This window comes from Ixodes scapularis, unplaced genomic scaffold (genome assembly GCF_016920785.2).
Source record: "Ixodes scapularis isolate PalLabHiFi unplaced genomic scaffold, ASM1692078v2 PGA_scaffold11__112_contigs__length_91849675, whole genome shotgun sequence".
NCBI lineage: Eukaryota > Metazoa > Arthropoda > Arachnida > Ixodida > Ixodidae > Ixodes > Ixodes scapularis.
Window position 1 is genome coordinate 67,605,397 of NW_024609837.1, and position 15,862 is coordinate 67,621,258.

Sequence of the window (15,862 nt, forward strand, 5' to 3'; positions counted from 1 at the left end):
GCTCTCATCTCCTTCCCACCTTCAGTTTTCTGCGCATACACATCTTTATATTTGTTTTTATATGTTTCCACGGTGTATATGCCTAGTTGTATTGTAGGTGTCCTTACCTAGCGTTCCTCGTGATTCTACTATGAAAGCATTTGTTGTTTATATTTTTTTTAATCTGTAACTTTGTAGGATGACAATGCAATTAATGCAAAGGGGCAGACGAGGTGGACAAGAACAAGGAAAATAATCCAAAGGAGGGCAAATGACAAACGCAAATTTCCAAACGCAGCTTATAGGCCCGACCACGCTCAAGGTAATGTTCTCAAGGCCATGTCCCCATGGTCGCGTAATCGAGGCTACGTAAGGAACGTGGCTGAAGTGGGAGGTCGCGTAATCAAGGTGACGTAAGCGCCGGTCGCGTAAGCTGGTAACCGTCCGTAGCTGAGGCTGACGTCACCCGACGTCCTTGACGTCGTTCTCGACGTCATCCCAGAGGTCGTCTTTGAGGTAGTTCTAATAGTCGTTCTGGACGTCATCTTTGACGTCGTCTTCTAGGACGTCGTCCTAGACGGTGTCTTAGAGGTCCTCCTATAGGTCGTCCAAGACGTCCTCCTAGGCGCCACCCTGAACGTCGTCCTCGACGTCGACCTTGAGGTCGTACTTGAGGTAGTCATAGATGTCGCCCTCAACGCCGCCCTCGACAAAGTCCTTTAGGTCGTCGTCCACGTCGTCCTCGACGTCGTCCGCGATGAGGTCTGCGACGTCGCCTTTGACGTCGTCTTCGACGTGTGCATGGCACATTACAACCATTTCATCACCGTAGCATTTCCCTTCCTAATTGTTTTCACTAACTACGTTCCTGTAAAGCTAAAATCTTTTTTTTCCCCATACTTATCTCCGTAAAAAACGAACGCGTGGCGCAAGTTCATCTGCTTCTTTTGCAGAGGGTTGCAGTGACGTCAGAAAGAAGCCGGGCTCTGATTGGCTCTGATTGGCTGTGGTCAAAGAATAGTGGGTAGACGTACTTCAAAGCCCTACCCGCTATCCTTCAATCAGAGCCAATCAGAGCTCGGCGTCTTTCTGATGTTACCACGGCCAAAAGTGCATCGTCACGACGCTCGCACGCTCGTCGTCTTCGCGGGTTTGCTCTCCCCGGCCAATACAATCACGCACATAAAAAAACGTAGGATTGCGGCGAGTTAACTCTGCCCTGACTGGTCTACTGAGCGACTACAAAAGCGCACAATGGCGATGACGATGCGCTTTTGGCGCTGTCGATTGGTTCAATCCTATCATGGCGCCGGTTAAGGTCGGACGCGAAAGTGAAACGAAGTTTAGTCCGCTGATGGTGTTAAGATGTATGCAACGCGACGCTGTTAGCGCGAACAGGCCACCGCCGGTTTTTATCAATTTTAGAGCGCAGCTCTTAAGCGCCCGTTTCTGGCTTGAACGGCGACGGCGACGGCTTAAGCTCGATTTGTATTATGAGACGTTTCCCATAATAACATCGCACGTGACGTCACGAAGGCCACTCGTTAAGGTCACGACTTTCGGAGGCTGTTCACGACCTTCACGTGACCTGCACGATTTACATCATGAGTGACGTCACGAGGAAGGAGGGAGGGAGAGAAAGGAGGAGGGGGAGGAGGAGAGGAGATTGAGAATGGAGGAGGGGAGGAGCAGAGGGTGATCGCCATTTTGAATCCTTTGAATGCCTCAAAGCTTCGAAAGGGTCGTTAAGGCCAGTCGCACCAACATCGCTATAGAGCATCATCGTACTGAAAGCGTTCCTCGGCCAATATTAGCGTGTTTAGCAGTGTGCATGCGGTAAAATTGTAACTGATGACTATTTCCCCAGATCTCTTACAATTATGTTGCTCTTCTTGCGTGTTTCAAGAGAGTAAAATTATTTTCAATGCCTCCTAGCACTGACGTTGCGTTTGACGGCGGTACGGAGTTGTACGGCATCACACGCGGCGTCGGTGCTTGGGGGCATTGAAAAATAATTTTACATTCTTGAAACACGGAAGAAGAGCAACATACTTGTAAGAGATCTAGGGAAATAGTCATCAGTTACAATTTTACCGCATGCACAGTGCTAAACACGCTAATATTGGCCGAGGAACGCTTTCAGTACGATGATGCTCCATAGCGATCTTAGTGCGACTGGCTTTAACGACCCTTTCGAAGCTTTGAAGCTTTCAAAGGGTCCAAAACTGCGAACACCATGGCAATTGCCGACAGCGATGAAACAGTCACCCTAAGAAGTGTTGTCGTCCGTATGTTGGTACTTGTTTGCGTTCGGTCAGCAGGTGGGAAGGCAATGACGCTACTTTCCCAGATCAAGTGACTTTAGCTGCGGCCAAACGCGGGCTTGATTATAAACACCGTGTTGATGTAAACAAGGGAATGTAATTTATACATTTACAAAAGAAAACTTTTATGTAAAAAAGTTTACTAGAAGCGGTTAGCTACCCTCTCAATTCTTAGGTCGCTCACTGGAATCGAATGGTACGTTTATGCTCCTAGTGGAACCTGGGAAACTACAAGCTAACGTACACGCCCACCTACAGAGGATTCGACAGCTTCTACGGATACTACAGTGCCGGTGAAGACTATTACAACCACACTGTATTGTGGGTAAGTTGCAAACAGATAAGGGGATTTTGATTTGCTGGATAAAAGGAAAAAAATCGACGACTATCTTTGCGACGATAGCCGTGATTAGGGAATTTTTCTTGAGTCTTCCGATACCACCAATCGCGATATCAGAAAAAAATGCGGTGCATGAATAAAGGCGGCGGCGGAGTATTCGGCGATCGTTATTATAGTAATTCGAACGATCTTCTAAAACTCCCTATGGGCGAGGCTTTGCATCAAATTCCGTCGTTCTTCCGCGCCCTTAGTTCGTCTGCGGCGTACCGGCGTGGACGGCCACGCTTTGCTAATGCCGCGGTGGCGGCCGATGGCCGAGCGCGCGCTCTCGTGAGATGGCCGCGCCGCGCTGAGCTCGGCCGTGCAGCCCCTCCGGAGTTTGCCCGTGCGGGCTCTACTGGCTCGGCGGCCGGGCTGCTGCGCCGCCATGGAGAGGGCTCCTCTGGTGACGTGTCTTAGAACTACGTCGCGCTAGAGCCAATGGGAGCCTTGTCTTTTGTAACTATGACGCGCGCCAGCCAATGGGAGCCTATCCATGAGATTGCTGCTGCAGACGACAGGCTTCGCTTCATTGGGGCAGGGGAGTTTAGGTGCCGTTTGGCGCGGCTTCAAAAGCTGATAATGCCAGTTCACTGCATGGGACCGTAAATGGTTTCGGATTAAGAACAAAAGAGACGATGTTTTACAAACATGCCTCAAAGAGCACAGGGGCAATGGTCCTGAGGTGATGCCACTTCAGTTTCCTTTGAAATCTCGAACTACTGAGAAAAGGTGTTTGCCTGTCAGCCCGTCTAGCTTCCTTTAGGACAAAAGACATGGTACCCACACTTTATTTATTATGTTTTTTTTTTAATTTTAAAAATTATGAACGCAGTAAAATAAATTCCGAATTTCAGAGAATTGGGGATATAACAAAAGTAATCTTCGATAAACCCCGAATTTTAAGCGAAAATTAAAGTTTGAAAACACCCTCCGGATTTCGCGAGTTATGAATTCCGAAAACACAGAATCTTGCATATAGGTAAATTAAGTTTTCTTGCACAATTTAGTGAAAAAAAGCGATTCGGTATTTTTTTCCCAATGTTTAGCAAGAGGGAAAAATTTATCTCACGTAAAGTAAACATCAATTCAGGTTCCCCACAAAATTTGGCGCAGGAATGGTTAAAGTTATAGGTTTCCCTTTACTCCCTAAACAACAGTTCATGGTATTCTAAACAAATTGAAACGATCGCTACTTAGTTACTGCATTACGTGCATCTTAAGATTTTGGGGTTAAAAGTTGCTGCCAATTTCTCCTTTTTCTTCAGGACAATCGAACTGGGCTCGATTTTTGGCTGAACACCGAGCCGTTGAGGAACGTAAGCGGAATTTACTCCTCTCACCTATACACAGAAAGAGCAAAATCGCTCATCGAGAACCGCGATGCTTCAAAGGTAATAAGATTCGCTATCTCTCTTGCGCACCACTGATCAAAGCAACGAAACAAAGCGGATACAGATAGTGACTTTGCCTGAGACTGGGGTTTAAGAACAGGATAAAAAAAAAATGCATCAACGTGTACATGCCGTACTGTTGTGAAGTCCGAGTCCCGTGTGAGACAGAAAAGAAATAATAACTTAAAGAAATAAAGTAAATCAGATTTATTTGAGTTAAGTCTGATTTAGTTCATGTAAATCAGATTTATTAGATTTAAATTATTGTATACCCATGAACGGTGTGCTTCTTAATCACTAGGACTGTTCTTAAACAAACAGATTCATGAACCAATCCATCCGATCACTAAAAAAAAATCCGGAGGAAGGAATGACTCTAAATTTGAAGTGCATTTTAATTGTCAGCTTGTTACTGGATAAACCCCAGTTGTTTCGATGCGGTTTACGATCTGCTGTCAAGCGTTTCGTACGCTAACCCTGAATGTTTTTACGTCGTAGGTGAGTTGCTTTCTCTACCTACTTCGTAGATTCCTTGCTTGTTTTGTGACCGGAAAGCCCAACTGTTCGAGTGTGCGCGTTGGAATTCTGCAAACAATGGGCATTGAAATCTGTACCTATAGGGCCTGTGTTGGCGGTTATTGTCCTAAAAATAAGGTGTGAAATTAGAAAGCGCTTTTGACGTTTTGATCTTCTACCTTTTGCCACGTAAGGGATTCCCGAATCCTCACATTTTGTTGATAGCGTCCTGCATCGCACAGTTGCTTCTTTGTTCGCATGGCATCGGACCCAACCCTGGACCTGTTACTGTGAGCGAGGCTAAGCTTGACGAAATACTCGCCAAACTGAATACCGTTATTTCTGATAATGCGAAGCACCAAAGTGAAATCTCACGTAAAATAAACGAGCTTACGTCGGGAATTGGCGACCTAACTAACAAGCTTTCAAGTATTGAGGGTGCGTCTAGTGCAAATAAAGTTCAGAACGAAATCAAACTCACAAATAAAATTGTCTCCGACATAAAAAAAAAGACGGTGGAGGCAAATTAATAGAAACCACTTTGGTGATTATCGATTAATGCGATAGCATTTATTGTTGTACACACGGGCAGCTGTTAGGTTCCCCGCTAAATTTAGCAGGATACCTGAATCGGTGAATAAGCCACATGACGTAAATGTTCCGCTAAATTTAGCGCGGAAGCAGAAATAATGCATAGGTCACGTGACGTCAATTTTTTGCTAAATTTAGCGGAAAAAAGTATTCGAGGCCGGAATATACCTAGGTGAAAATCTTGGGTAGTAGCTTAAAAGGACACTGACAGGGTGCGTATGCTCGCAGACGTTTTTAGTTGCACATGACATTTGAGAGCCCAACTACCCAGAACAGGATTCGCGGCTCGAAATTCGGTTTCTTTCCTTCCGAAAACCACCGGTCGAGAACTGGCCGGTTTGAGTCACGCTCATTCTCGTCTCGAAGGTCACGGGCCGTTTTCTAAGGTTAAGAAAGAACCACCAAATTTAATCAAAGTTGTGGGTCATTGAGTGCACACACTCCATATTCAAAATAGAAAAAAAGGTAAAACCCTTTTTTTGTGGCTTCTAGAAAACTGCAACTACTTTAATTGAAAGAAAAAAGTGGCACAAAGAACGGGAAGCATATCGTTCGTTCACTGCGTAATTCTCACCATGGCGTCGTATCGTGGGGCTCGCGGGCTGGACGGCGATGGCAGCGGACGACGTGAGTGGGACCTCTACTTCAGAACTGTCATTCGCGCTACCGGCGATTGTGTCTTCCTTCGAAAGAGAACACGCCCGACCACAAAGGCGATGCGAACGAAGACGTCACCGGGTTGTCGCCCCTTCTTCTGGTCGAAGACATCGCTCGGGCAATTGGCCCCTTTTGGGTCTCGTGTAAAACGATTCGTCAAAACGACTATTTATAACTACGGAGTAGGTCAGTGGAAAAGTGTTCGCCTCACACGCAACGGACCCAGATCCGATACAAGGCAAGCTGTTTTTTTTTAATATTTTGCGATATTCACATTTCTTTTCCTACAATTATCACTGGAAAAAACAACAACAACAACAACAGGTGTTGTTCACAAAACGTCGCTGAACTAAATGGGATGGGACTTTCTTTTTGACACCTGCGAACTCAATGCAGTCACTTCGCACAAAATGCAAGGAGGATACAAATCGGGTCGTGTCCGCTTTCCGAGGTGCCCGTAACGGTTCTGCGGAATTGCAGCCAGCCATTATTCCCGATCCCATTGATCTTTCGGAAACTTGCGGTGACTCTGCCGCACAATGCCACTTTTGGATGAAGAATCTGTGAGGCAGCTTCCCTCGCAACATCTTGGAGGCATTCTTTTCGAAGGCGACCACAAGCATTCACCACTCATTTTCCAACCCTTCAATGTACAAAACAACTCATCTTGAAGTGCAGAACAGCGAGCGCAACAAACATAACTGCAAAGCAATCGCACGGCAAACGGCAACCGCAACGCTGTGTAAAAATCTGCTGCGCGCGGCCAAACAACAACAACAACAAAAACAGGAAAAAAAAAAAAAAAAAAGCTCGGTCGTGTCCGAGTAACTTGCGCAGGTTTCGGTTTCTGATTGCAGCAGTTCAGTTTCTTGTCTTTATATAAAATATACGTGACATTGTAGCAAAATGTTAATTGTGTTGTTTTTTGACACCATATTTAATCGGCCACGCGAAAAAATGAAAAATGATTTTTCGGGGGTGTCCGAGTCCCTTTAATAATACTATCCATTAGAACTTGAAAACGTGTCTGCAAAACAACAAGAAGTGGTTTCTCGAGTGTAGTAGATAATTTCATAAGCCAAAAAAGAAGGAAAAACTCGATAAACAAGGAAATTCCCGAGAAAAAAAAAAATGAATGGCGGTCCCAGACGGAAAGCATCGCACGATATTTTCAAACGGGCTACAGGTAAATGCCGCCGATATTGCAAAAGCGCCCCGTGTTGCTTACAAGAGAGAAGGCTTTACTCGACCGATCATTGTTAAATTTATAACTTTTAAAAGCAAGCAAGAAATTCCTTATGGGGCGTCAAAGCTAAGGCCAACTGATCGACCACGAGCGTTGATTGAAGATTGCTCACCAAGAGTGCTGCGAAATCGTGAAAAGGTTTGGCATTTTGGGGAATCGTCACGAACTGCAAATGATCGAGTAAATCTTTCATTTGATAAACTATTTGTCAGCTTCCAAATGTACATGTGTTGTACATGTACATTTGGAATCTGATAGTGTGTCACTTGCCTCGAGAAAGGTTTGAACTGAAAACGCGGCACGTGATGGTCAACAACGCCATGAGAAAAAAATACATCTAAATGCAGAAGAACTATTGCCTGCGATAAGCAATGTCCGTCTCTTTTTTAGAGCGCAGCTCTTAGGGGCCCGTTTCCGGCTTGAGCGGCGTCGGCGTCGCCGTCGGCGTCGGCGTCGGCGTAACCGCGTGGTGCATCATGGGAAATGTCCCATAATGCACCGCGCGAGCCCCCCACCGGGGTCACGTGACCTCGTGGGGGTTGCACGTGACCCCCCCCGAGGTCACGTGACCCCGGTGCATCATGGGAAATGTCCCATAATGCACCGCTCGAGCCCCCCACCGGGGTCACGTGACCCCTGTCATGATTCTAAGGCATGACATAAAAGGAAGTTGAAGGGGCAAGAAGAAAGAAGATGATGCCACGTGAGACAACGATTTTTGGAGGGGAAGAAAAAAGAAGAGGACGGCGTGAGAGTCAGAATCGAAGACTGAGACCGGGAGGAAGCGGCGGATGGGGTCCATGGCTACGCTCCAGGACGCGCCCGACCCTTGCTGTGCACAAGCTGTCGCGGCGAGGGTTCCACCCTCCCCTTCAGACGCCTAGGAGACAGGGGCCTTCGCTCACTTGGGCAAGTCACTTCGGTTCGTCGACGCAACGAACTTAAACTACCTGTCGTGCATCCTGGAACGAAGCAGTGCTTCGCTCTCTGCTTTTTCTTTACGCCGAAGGTTGACGGGGCAATGTCCATGGTCTCCACGTGTCACCTGACTGACGGGCATGCAGGAACGGTTGAAATAAATTCACACGAGCGCTAACGAACAGATGAAAGCGGGCGTGAACTCGTCGCTACCCGCCTTGCCGCACGGAAATCAGTGCGCCAGCTGCCCGCGCCTAGCATACAGGCTGATTAGAGCGCCCCTGACGGTGATTTTCCAAACCGGCCGCGGCGATGCATGGGAGAGCCGGCGCGCTCGACACACCCAACTCTCTAGCCACCCTAATAATGGGTTGTAAATTATTCGTTTTCGGCCTCGCCTCTATCGCATTCGCAACGCCTCCGGCCGAACCGTGACAATGGCGAGCCTGCCAGGATACTTCTAACATCCTGATATTACGAAGTCCGAGAGGCGCGAATGTTGATGGAGATATGCCGATACACAGAAGTGTAATTTAGAGCGAGTCATTACTAGGCAAAACATGTGCTGGAAGTGAGTACTCAGTCTCATTATTTCTTGGCCATGGAAGTTCCTTAAAAATAACGCTCGAAGTGCAAGTTGATAAGATGGATCTGTGTAAAGTACAAGAGATTGGAAACGCTGTAGGACTAGAAGGGATCGCACTGAAAGAATGGTTGAACGGTTTGCTCGAGGCAGAAAAGGCTGACCTGAGAGAAGAGCAAAAGTGGCAAGAGTTGCTACAAAAAGAAGGCGAGCGGGGACGTTTTGCCTCGGGAAAGGAACAAGAGTGGAGAGAAGAAAGCGCCACGGAAATGGCACGCATAAAGACGGAATGCAACCACCTGGAGGAAATGATAGCGCTGCTGGAAGCTGCAGAGGAGGCACAAAATGGTGCGGAAATGTCGAAGGATGACGTCTCACTGCAGATAGAAGGTCCACAACGGAGGAAAGCTTCGGAGCTTATAGGAAATTTTGACGAGGCTTGTCCGCTTGTCGCAGAAAACGACAAGATGAAAAGTAAGAGAGTGTCCTTCGGAGACTCGGATCCCCATCTAAGAGCTGGTGCGGAAGCTGAAGCTTCAGCCCTTGCAAGCGGAGAAGATGCTGAGGTGAAGATGCGGCCCATGGTCGTACTGAAGAAGGCCCAGCAAAGCAAAAGGAGGGCTAAAGTACGGATGGCTACTTCCGCTGGTCAGAAAGTAAAGAGCAGAAAACATCTGGCACGTGTGGTTCACCGGAGTGCTCAGTGGAGACCCCGGTTGAACGCTCAAAAGACGCTGCTAGGGCCGTGCAACGGTAAGCTTAGGAGGTCACGAATTGGCGCGCAATTGAAAGGTCACAGTGTCTGCAACGGAGTAAAAATGCCAAACAAGAAGCCAAGCGCGCGCTGTGCTGACGTTGGAATTGCGATCTACCCTATCGCGATTGACCGCGCTCAGTTAAGCTGTTACCCTGAGATGCTATTGAGCGTTTTGGTGGACTGGACGGCCAAAAGGCCAAGACTGGGAGGGTAGCTGAGCACTATGATTTGATTCCATTCCTGGCTGAAACGATTAGACTGGGTCTTTTCCTTTTTCGCAAACGTCAATCCTGATATTTCTAAGTACATCTGCTTTGTATCTCTAGATTCTGTTTGGCAATTTTGAAGTGCTTTCGTCACGAGGAGAGGTGTTTTTGTATTCGTGGCTTGTAGTAAAAAAGTGCAGTATGAAAGGAGGTTGAACATTGGAAAATAATTACTTCGTGTTATTTTCGGCACGTGGTAGTCAGATTTTCGGAAAGGTGCTCCTTCGTTCGGTGATTTTTGTTCTGTACGGAATTATTCAGTTTTGAAATGATCGTAGCGCTCAGTGATTATGCTTTGAAGGTTAGAAAAGTTTTGTGTATTCAATTATGTCGCTTTTCAAGTGTTCAAAATAGGGGAGACTTTTATACATGGGGGAGTGCATGTTAAAAAAACAAATTGACTACGATTTTGTTTTGAAGATAAGAAAAGTAAGTTAAACGGATCTACGAGACTTTATATGCATAAAGTACTGCGCAATGCTTGTGAAGAGCCAGAATTTCAGTTTGGTTATTTGTGGGAATTTGGGAAGATGATGCAGCTGCTGCATATCAGTGAGTCAATAATTACATATTCGGAGGTTCCAAAGGCAGATAAAAAAAGTTTAAATAGTTGAGGATGTTTAGGAATGTCGGAACTTCGATATTTCGCGTCACTTGATTGCGCTTTATTTTTCACGCTGTGTTTCCTGAACGATTGTGATTGGACGCAATGATTTGTGGATGGAAACTCTTCAAGAAACCTGTGCTGTGAAAGTGTAGCTGTGGAGGATAGCCATTGTGCTTGGTGGTCAACTACCGCAGGACAGCACCTTCTGTAGATGAAGATCTCAAGAAAGAACTTCATGTTATGAAATTCTCGTTTGCGGGGGGTAATGTCATGATTCTAAGGCATGACATAAAAGGAAGTTGAAGGGGCAAGAAGAAAGAAGATGATGCCACGTGAGACAACGATTTTTGGAGGGGAAGAAAAAAGAAGAGGACGGCGTGAGAGTTAGAATCGAAGACTGAGACCGGGAGGAAGCGGCGGATGGGGTCCATGGCTACGCTCCAGGACGCGCCCGACCCTTGCTGTGCACAAGCTGTCGCGGCGAGGGTTCCACCCTCCCCTTCAGACGCCTAGGAGACAGGGGCCTTCGCTTCCTTGGGCAAGTCGCTTCGGTTCGTCGACGCAACGAACTTAAACTGTAAGGCCTGCTCCGAACAGCTCGAACAGCTTCATTTCTTGGAACTGTAGATGTGCTTAACCGTGTGTGTATTATTTCTCCTGTTACTGCGTACATACTCCCATGCTTTCCGTTATATCTTCGTCTTGTTTTTGTAAATATAATGCGTTGTAAGTTATTCGTTTTCGGCCTCGCCTCTATCACATTCGCAACGCCTCCGGCCGAACCGTGACAACCCCCCGAAGTCACGTGACCCCCCGAGGTCACGTGACCCCCCGAAGTCACGTGACTCCCCTGAGGTCACGTGACCCCCGCCGATGTCGCGTGACCCCCAATGACGTCATCGTCACTGATGACGTTACCGACATCCGCATCGTCATCGTCATCATCACTGATGACGTCATCAGCGACGTCACTGATGACGTCACCGACATTCGCATCGTCATCGTCATCATCACTGGTGAAGTCATCAGTGACGTCACTAATGACGTCATCGGTACCCGCATCGTCATCGTCAATGATGACGTCATCAGTGACCTCAGTGATGACATCATCGGCATTGGGGGTCACGTGACCCCCAAGGTCATGTGACCCCCCAAGGTCACGTGACCCCCCCTGGTTAGTTTAACCCCCCCCCCCCCCCCAGTGCCCTTCCCTCCTCCTCCTCAAGAGCTGCGCTCTAATTCGGCGTTACAGGGAGTTGTAAGCAGCTTTCACTTTTTATTATCAAACTTTCGAAGTCCCTTCTCAAAGCAAAATGAACTTTGCAGCAGCATTATCACTTGTTCAACGGAAGTGATCATTGGAAGGGAAACGTGACTTTTCCATACTACTAACTCCAGTTTCCTTCTTTTAATTAATAATTTAAATGTATTTCTCAAGGATGCATGGAACATCGAAACGTGGTATGATCAACTAGGTTCGGAAGGACTTATCTGCTCTATGCTGACCGTTGACTCACCTCTTGAAACCCTTTGGGCATCCATTGCTAGTGTACCTTTTCAAGGTGTGGTAGTCGGAATTGGTTTTCGAACGCCTGATTCAACTCGTGAATTTGTAAACTGCTTAAACAATGTTTTCGAATTTATTCAATAAAAGTTCCCTCGGTCACCAGTGATTTTGGCTGGAGATTATAATTACCCGGACGTTGACTGGTGCAGTTTTGATTATAGCAGTACTTGTCTTCAGAAAGAAGAATAATCACGCTTTATCAATATGTTAAAATATGTTTCAATGAAAGAGCTGGTCAATGAACCCACTCGAGGAAATCTTCTTTTGGATCTGCTTTTTTCCTCTCACCCAGAAAACGTGTCTCTTTGTGTGCTTGATGAAATTAGTGATCATAGACTTGTTTATTTTTTTATATATGCAATGAATACTCCGAGAGTAGATCTAGGGAAGCTTATAAATGATTTCTCAAAGGCTGATCTTACAGCCATAGTTTCATCATTCTCTGATTTTCGGGTGCATTATAAAAACAGTTGCAGGTTACGCACCGTCGAAGAAAAGATGTTATCTATAATATACGAACTGATTTCCGTGTGCGAAAATTTCGTTCTTAAGTTAATTACAACCCAAAGCGTGTTTTTTTTTTTCTCAGCGTGGAGCGTGATATATTTATATAAACAACCTTTTCAGAAGGGCCAAATATTCTACTAGTGACGAGCGTGGGTGGCAGTTGTACGACGATTGCACGCGTTTGTGCAAGAATGAAATAAGGAAAGCAAATAAACGTTTTTCTTATCACGATTTGTCGAGGACATTAAAAACTATTTGCTAGAAGTGTTGAGAGGTCGTGAATCGTAAATAAAGAAGCATATCTTAGTACGTCACAGCGCATAAACGTCTCATGAAAGCAGGCACTCACTCAATTACAGATACAAAAATATGCACATAGCGCTGTGTGTATGTTTTTGCGTCTGTAATTGAGTGAGTACCTGCTTTTGTGAGACGTTTATTCGCTGTGAAGTACTAAGATGGAAAACCAACTATCCCAAGCTGCGGAGTTAAAGAAGCAAACTTCTTCAAATACAAGAATGCAACGTATGACGTTCTGCTTCTGAATCAGCTCTGACACTTGATGCATTTTTGGTGAAGTCCAGTTTTGGTGACCGGCATACAGACAGTGACGCTGCTATTGTCTTATCCTAATCAACTTGCCCTCCTTTTTGTTGTTCTGTTCTTTCTTTTGCTCGCTAACACACTAGCTGGTAAAAAGAAGCAGAGCCCTTGAATAAACTTTCAGTCTGCCCGAGACGTTGTGCGAGTCACTTCAATGGCGACGAGGATGATTACACTTGCGAAGCGGTGTAGCCGCTAATGCCAACAACTTGGATTGCCAGACACGGCGGCAATACTAAGTCCCCTACAGTTCGAGCAGACAGTTGACAAGTGGGAGGCGTACAAGTTGCGACTGGAAGCCTTTTTTGAGGGGAACGGCGTGAGGGACTCCAAGGAAAAAGAGGCATTCCTGGTGGCCGCGCTAAACACACGGACGGTCACGGTGCTCAGCAGTCGGTGCGCCCCAAGCAAGGTAAATGACCTCCAGTACGAAGAAGTCACGCAAATGCTTCAGGAGCACTACTCGCCGAGGACGAACGAGACTACGCAGTCGTAGTTGTTTTTTTACAAGAAACCAAAAGCCAGACGAAACGCTGAAGGATTTCATTGTGGCTATTCGGCAGCTGGCAGACACTTGCAACTTCGGAAGCTTGCTACAGCGAATGTTGAGCGACCGCATCGTTTGTGGAATACGGGACCCTGACGTGAGAAGACACATACTCACGAAGAGGTCGTTGACACTTGTCGCAGTGAAGGAAATCGTCCTGGCTGCGGAAATGGCCAAGATCAACGTACATCAGATGACCCGACAACTGTAGCCGGGGGAGGAGGATAACGCAGTGCGTGCACACCACGGCCGACCAGCAGAAAGTCAAGACAGAACGCCTCGACCGAACGCTTGGAAGAGCAACAGAGAACCTTGCCCAAGGTACGTTGAAGCAAGCATGATGCAAAAGAGTGCAAGTTTCGCAACGCGCGGTGCTTCCTCTGTGGCAAGACCGGGCACCTGGCGAAACGCTGCTTCGCTACCAGCAACAAGCCAAAAAGCACAATGGCCTTTAATATCCAGGCCGACGCAGACGAAGGCCAGGACAATCCCTTTGCGATGGAAGCACATGATTTTATCGGGAGCCTCAGCGCAGTCCAACAGTTCATAAGAACCTTCCGTTGGGGTGATGTAGCAGTGGATATGCAGCTAGACACGGGGGCACCAGTGTCCGTCATCACATGGGCCACGCACCAGCAACACAACGACGTCTGGTCGAAACGTCGCACGACGGCGACAGAGCTGACGTGCCTCCTGGGATAATTGCCCGTGCGCGGACAGCTCGATATGCAAGCTTCGTTGGGGAACAAGGCTGTGACCGGAACATTGGCAGTTCTGGAGTGCCCTGGACCGAACCTATGCGGCCGTGACCTGCTGCGTGGTTTCCACCTGCTGCCAGCGCCAGCCTTCGTCATTCAGTGTCAACGTGAGCGAACAAGCGCTACCGGCGTCGGGGCGATACTTGCGGAGTTGTCCGACTTGTTCGAGCCGTGCCTAGGATTGTTGAAGTGTCCCCCAGCCCACTTCCAACTTCGCGAGGGTGCAATCCCCAAGTTCTACAAAGCTCGACCTGTGCCATACGCACTGCGAGAGAAGGCTTCTGATGAGTTGGACCGGCTGGTAAAGTTAGGTGTACTGTCCCCAGTGGCAACGTCAGACTGGTCGACTAGTTCCTGTTGTTAAAAGGAATGGCAGCATTCGTCTTTGTGGTGATTTTAAAATAACGGTTAACAGTGCCTGCCATGTCGAACAATATCCGCTGCCACGAATTGAAGACATTTTTGCGGCGCTAAACGATGGGGATCTCTTTAGCACGATTGACTTGAAAGATGCATATAACCAGCTGCCCTCGGATGAAGCAGCCAGTATGCTAAAAGTGGTGAACACACAGAAGGGTTTGTTCGCCTTTAATCGGCTACACTTTAGTGTCGCGTCAGCTCCGGCTTTTTTTCAGAGACGCATTGAAGCGGTGTTGCAAGGATTGCCTGGTGTACAGGTATATCTGGACGACATTATTGTGGCCGAGAAACAACACGACAGCAGCCTTTTCCAGACGGTGTTCCGGCGGCTGCGAGAGTCCGAGTTAAGGCTGCATCCCGAGAAATGCAAGTTTCGGCAGCAAGAAGTCGATTTCTTAGGTCACCGAATTGACGCGAAAGGCCGACACCTTAAGGCGGAAAACGTGGCTGCGGAGATTTCATTACCCTCACTGGCAGAACACGTCCAAAAAGAGGGTCACACGATCGGATTCCATAATTGCTCTATTTTAGGCACGGAAAAAAACTCGCGAAGACGGCTTTTATTAGAGTCCTGGTACATCCAGAACACCAAAAATAACATCAATCGGTCAGCTGGGACACTGCCAAGCGCCTTCGTGTCCGGTTTGCGGTGCGTCAAGCGAGGCGCTACGAACCATAAAGCGCGTGCAGATACAACGGCCGTTTTAACGAAGCCAACAACACCGGGCAATTTAAGAGACGACGACAAGGACAAAAACAGTCACCCGTGATCAAGGGGCCGAACTGGCCTTGAAACGTTGGGCTCCTATATCATTTTTTGGTTAGAGTTTTCCTTTCATTCATCCTCACCAACCTGCGTGACAGAATTAAGGGCGTTTTTGCGGTTGGTGACCTATTACCACAAATTCCTGCCATACCTATCCTCTATCTTGGGGCCTTTGAACGATCAAAGTATGGAAGTGGGGCGATGTCCAGGAGGAAGCTTTCAAACGAACAAAGACTTCACTTCGGGAGGCAATCTTCATCGCACACTACGACCCGAAGAAGCCATGATGGTTAGCATGTGATGCGTCACCCAAAGGGACCGAGGCAGTACTGTCGCACCAAGAAGATGGCAAGGAGCGCCCAATCGGTATTCGTTCTCGGACGCTTTCGGCGGCCGATCGAAACTACTCGCAGATCGAGCGGGAGGCGCTTGCTCTTTTGTTTGGTGTTACCAAATTTCGTCGATACTCGCTTGGGC

At 47.3% G+C, this 15,862-nt stretch overlaps 1 protein-coding gene across 1 annotated transcript in view; it reads left to right on the forward strand.

Annotated features, from left to right (window-relative positions):
- The window catches only part of LOC8040940 (arylsulfatase B-like), a 65,110-nt gene that overhangs the window by 8,991 nt on the left and 40,257 nt on the right, over positions 1-15,862 (forward strand). The window contains exons 4-5 of the mRNA XM_040205920.1: positions 2,518-2,628; positions 3,951-4,076. Coding sequence (XP_040061854.1) covers positions 2,518-2,628; positions 3,951-4,076 — 237 coding nt within the window. The remainder of the gene's footprint in view (positions 1-2,517; positions 2,629-3,950; positions 4,077-15,862) is intronic.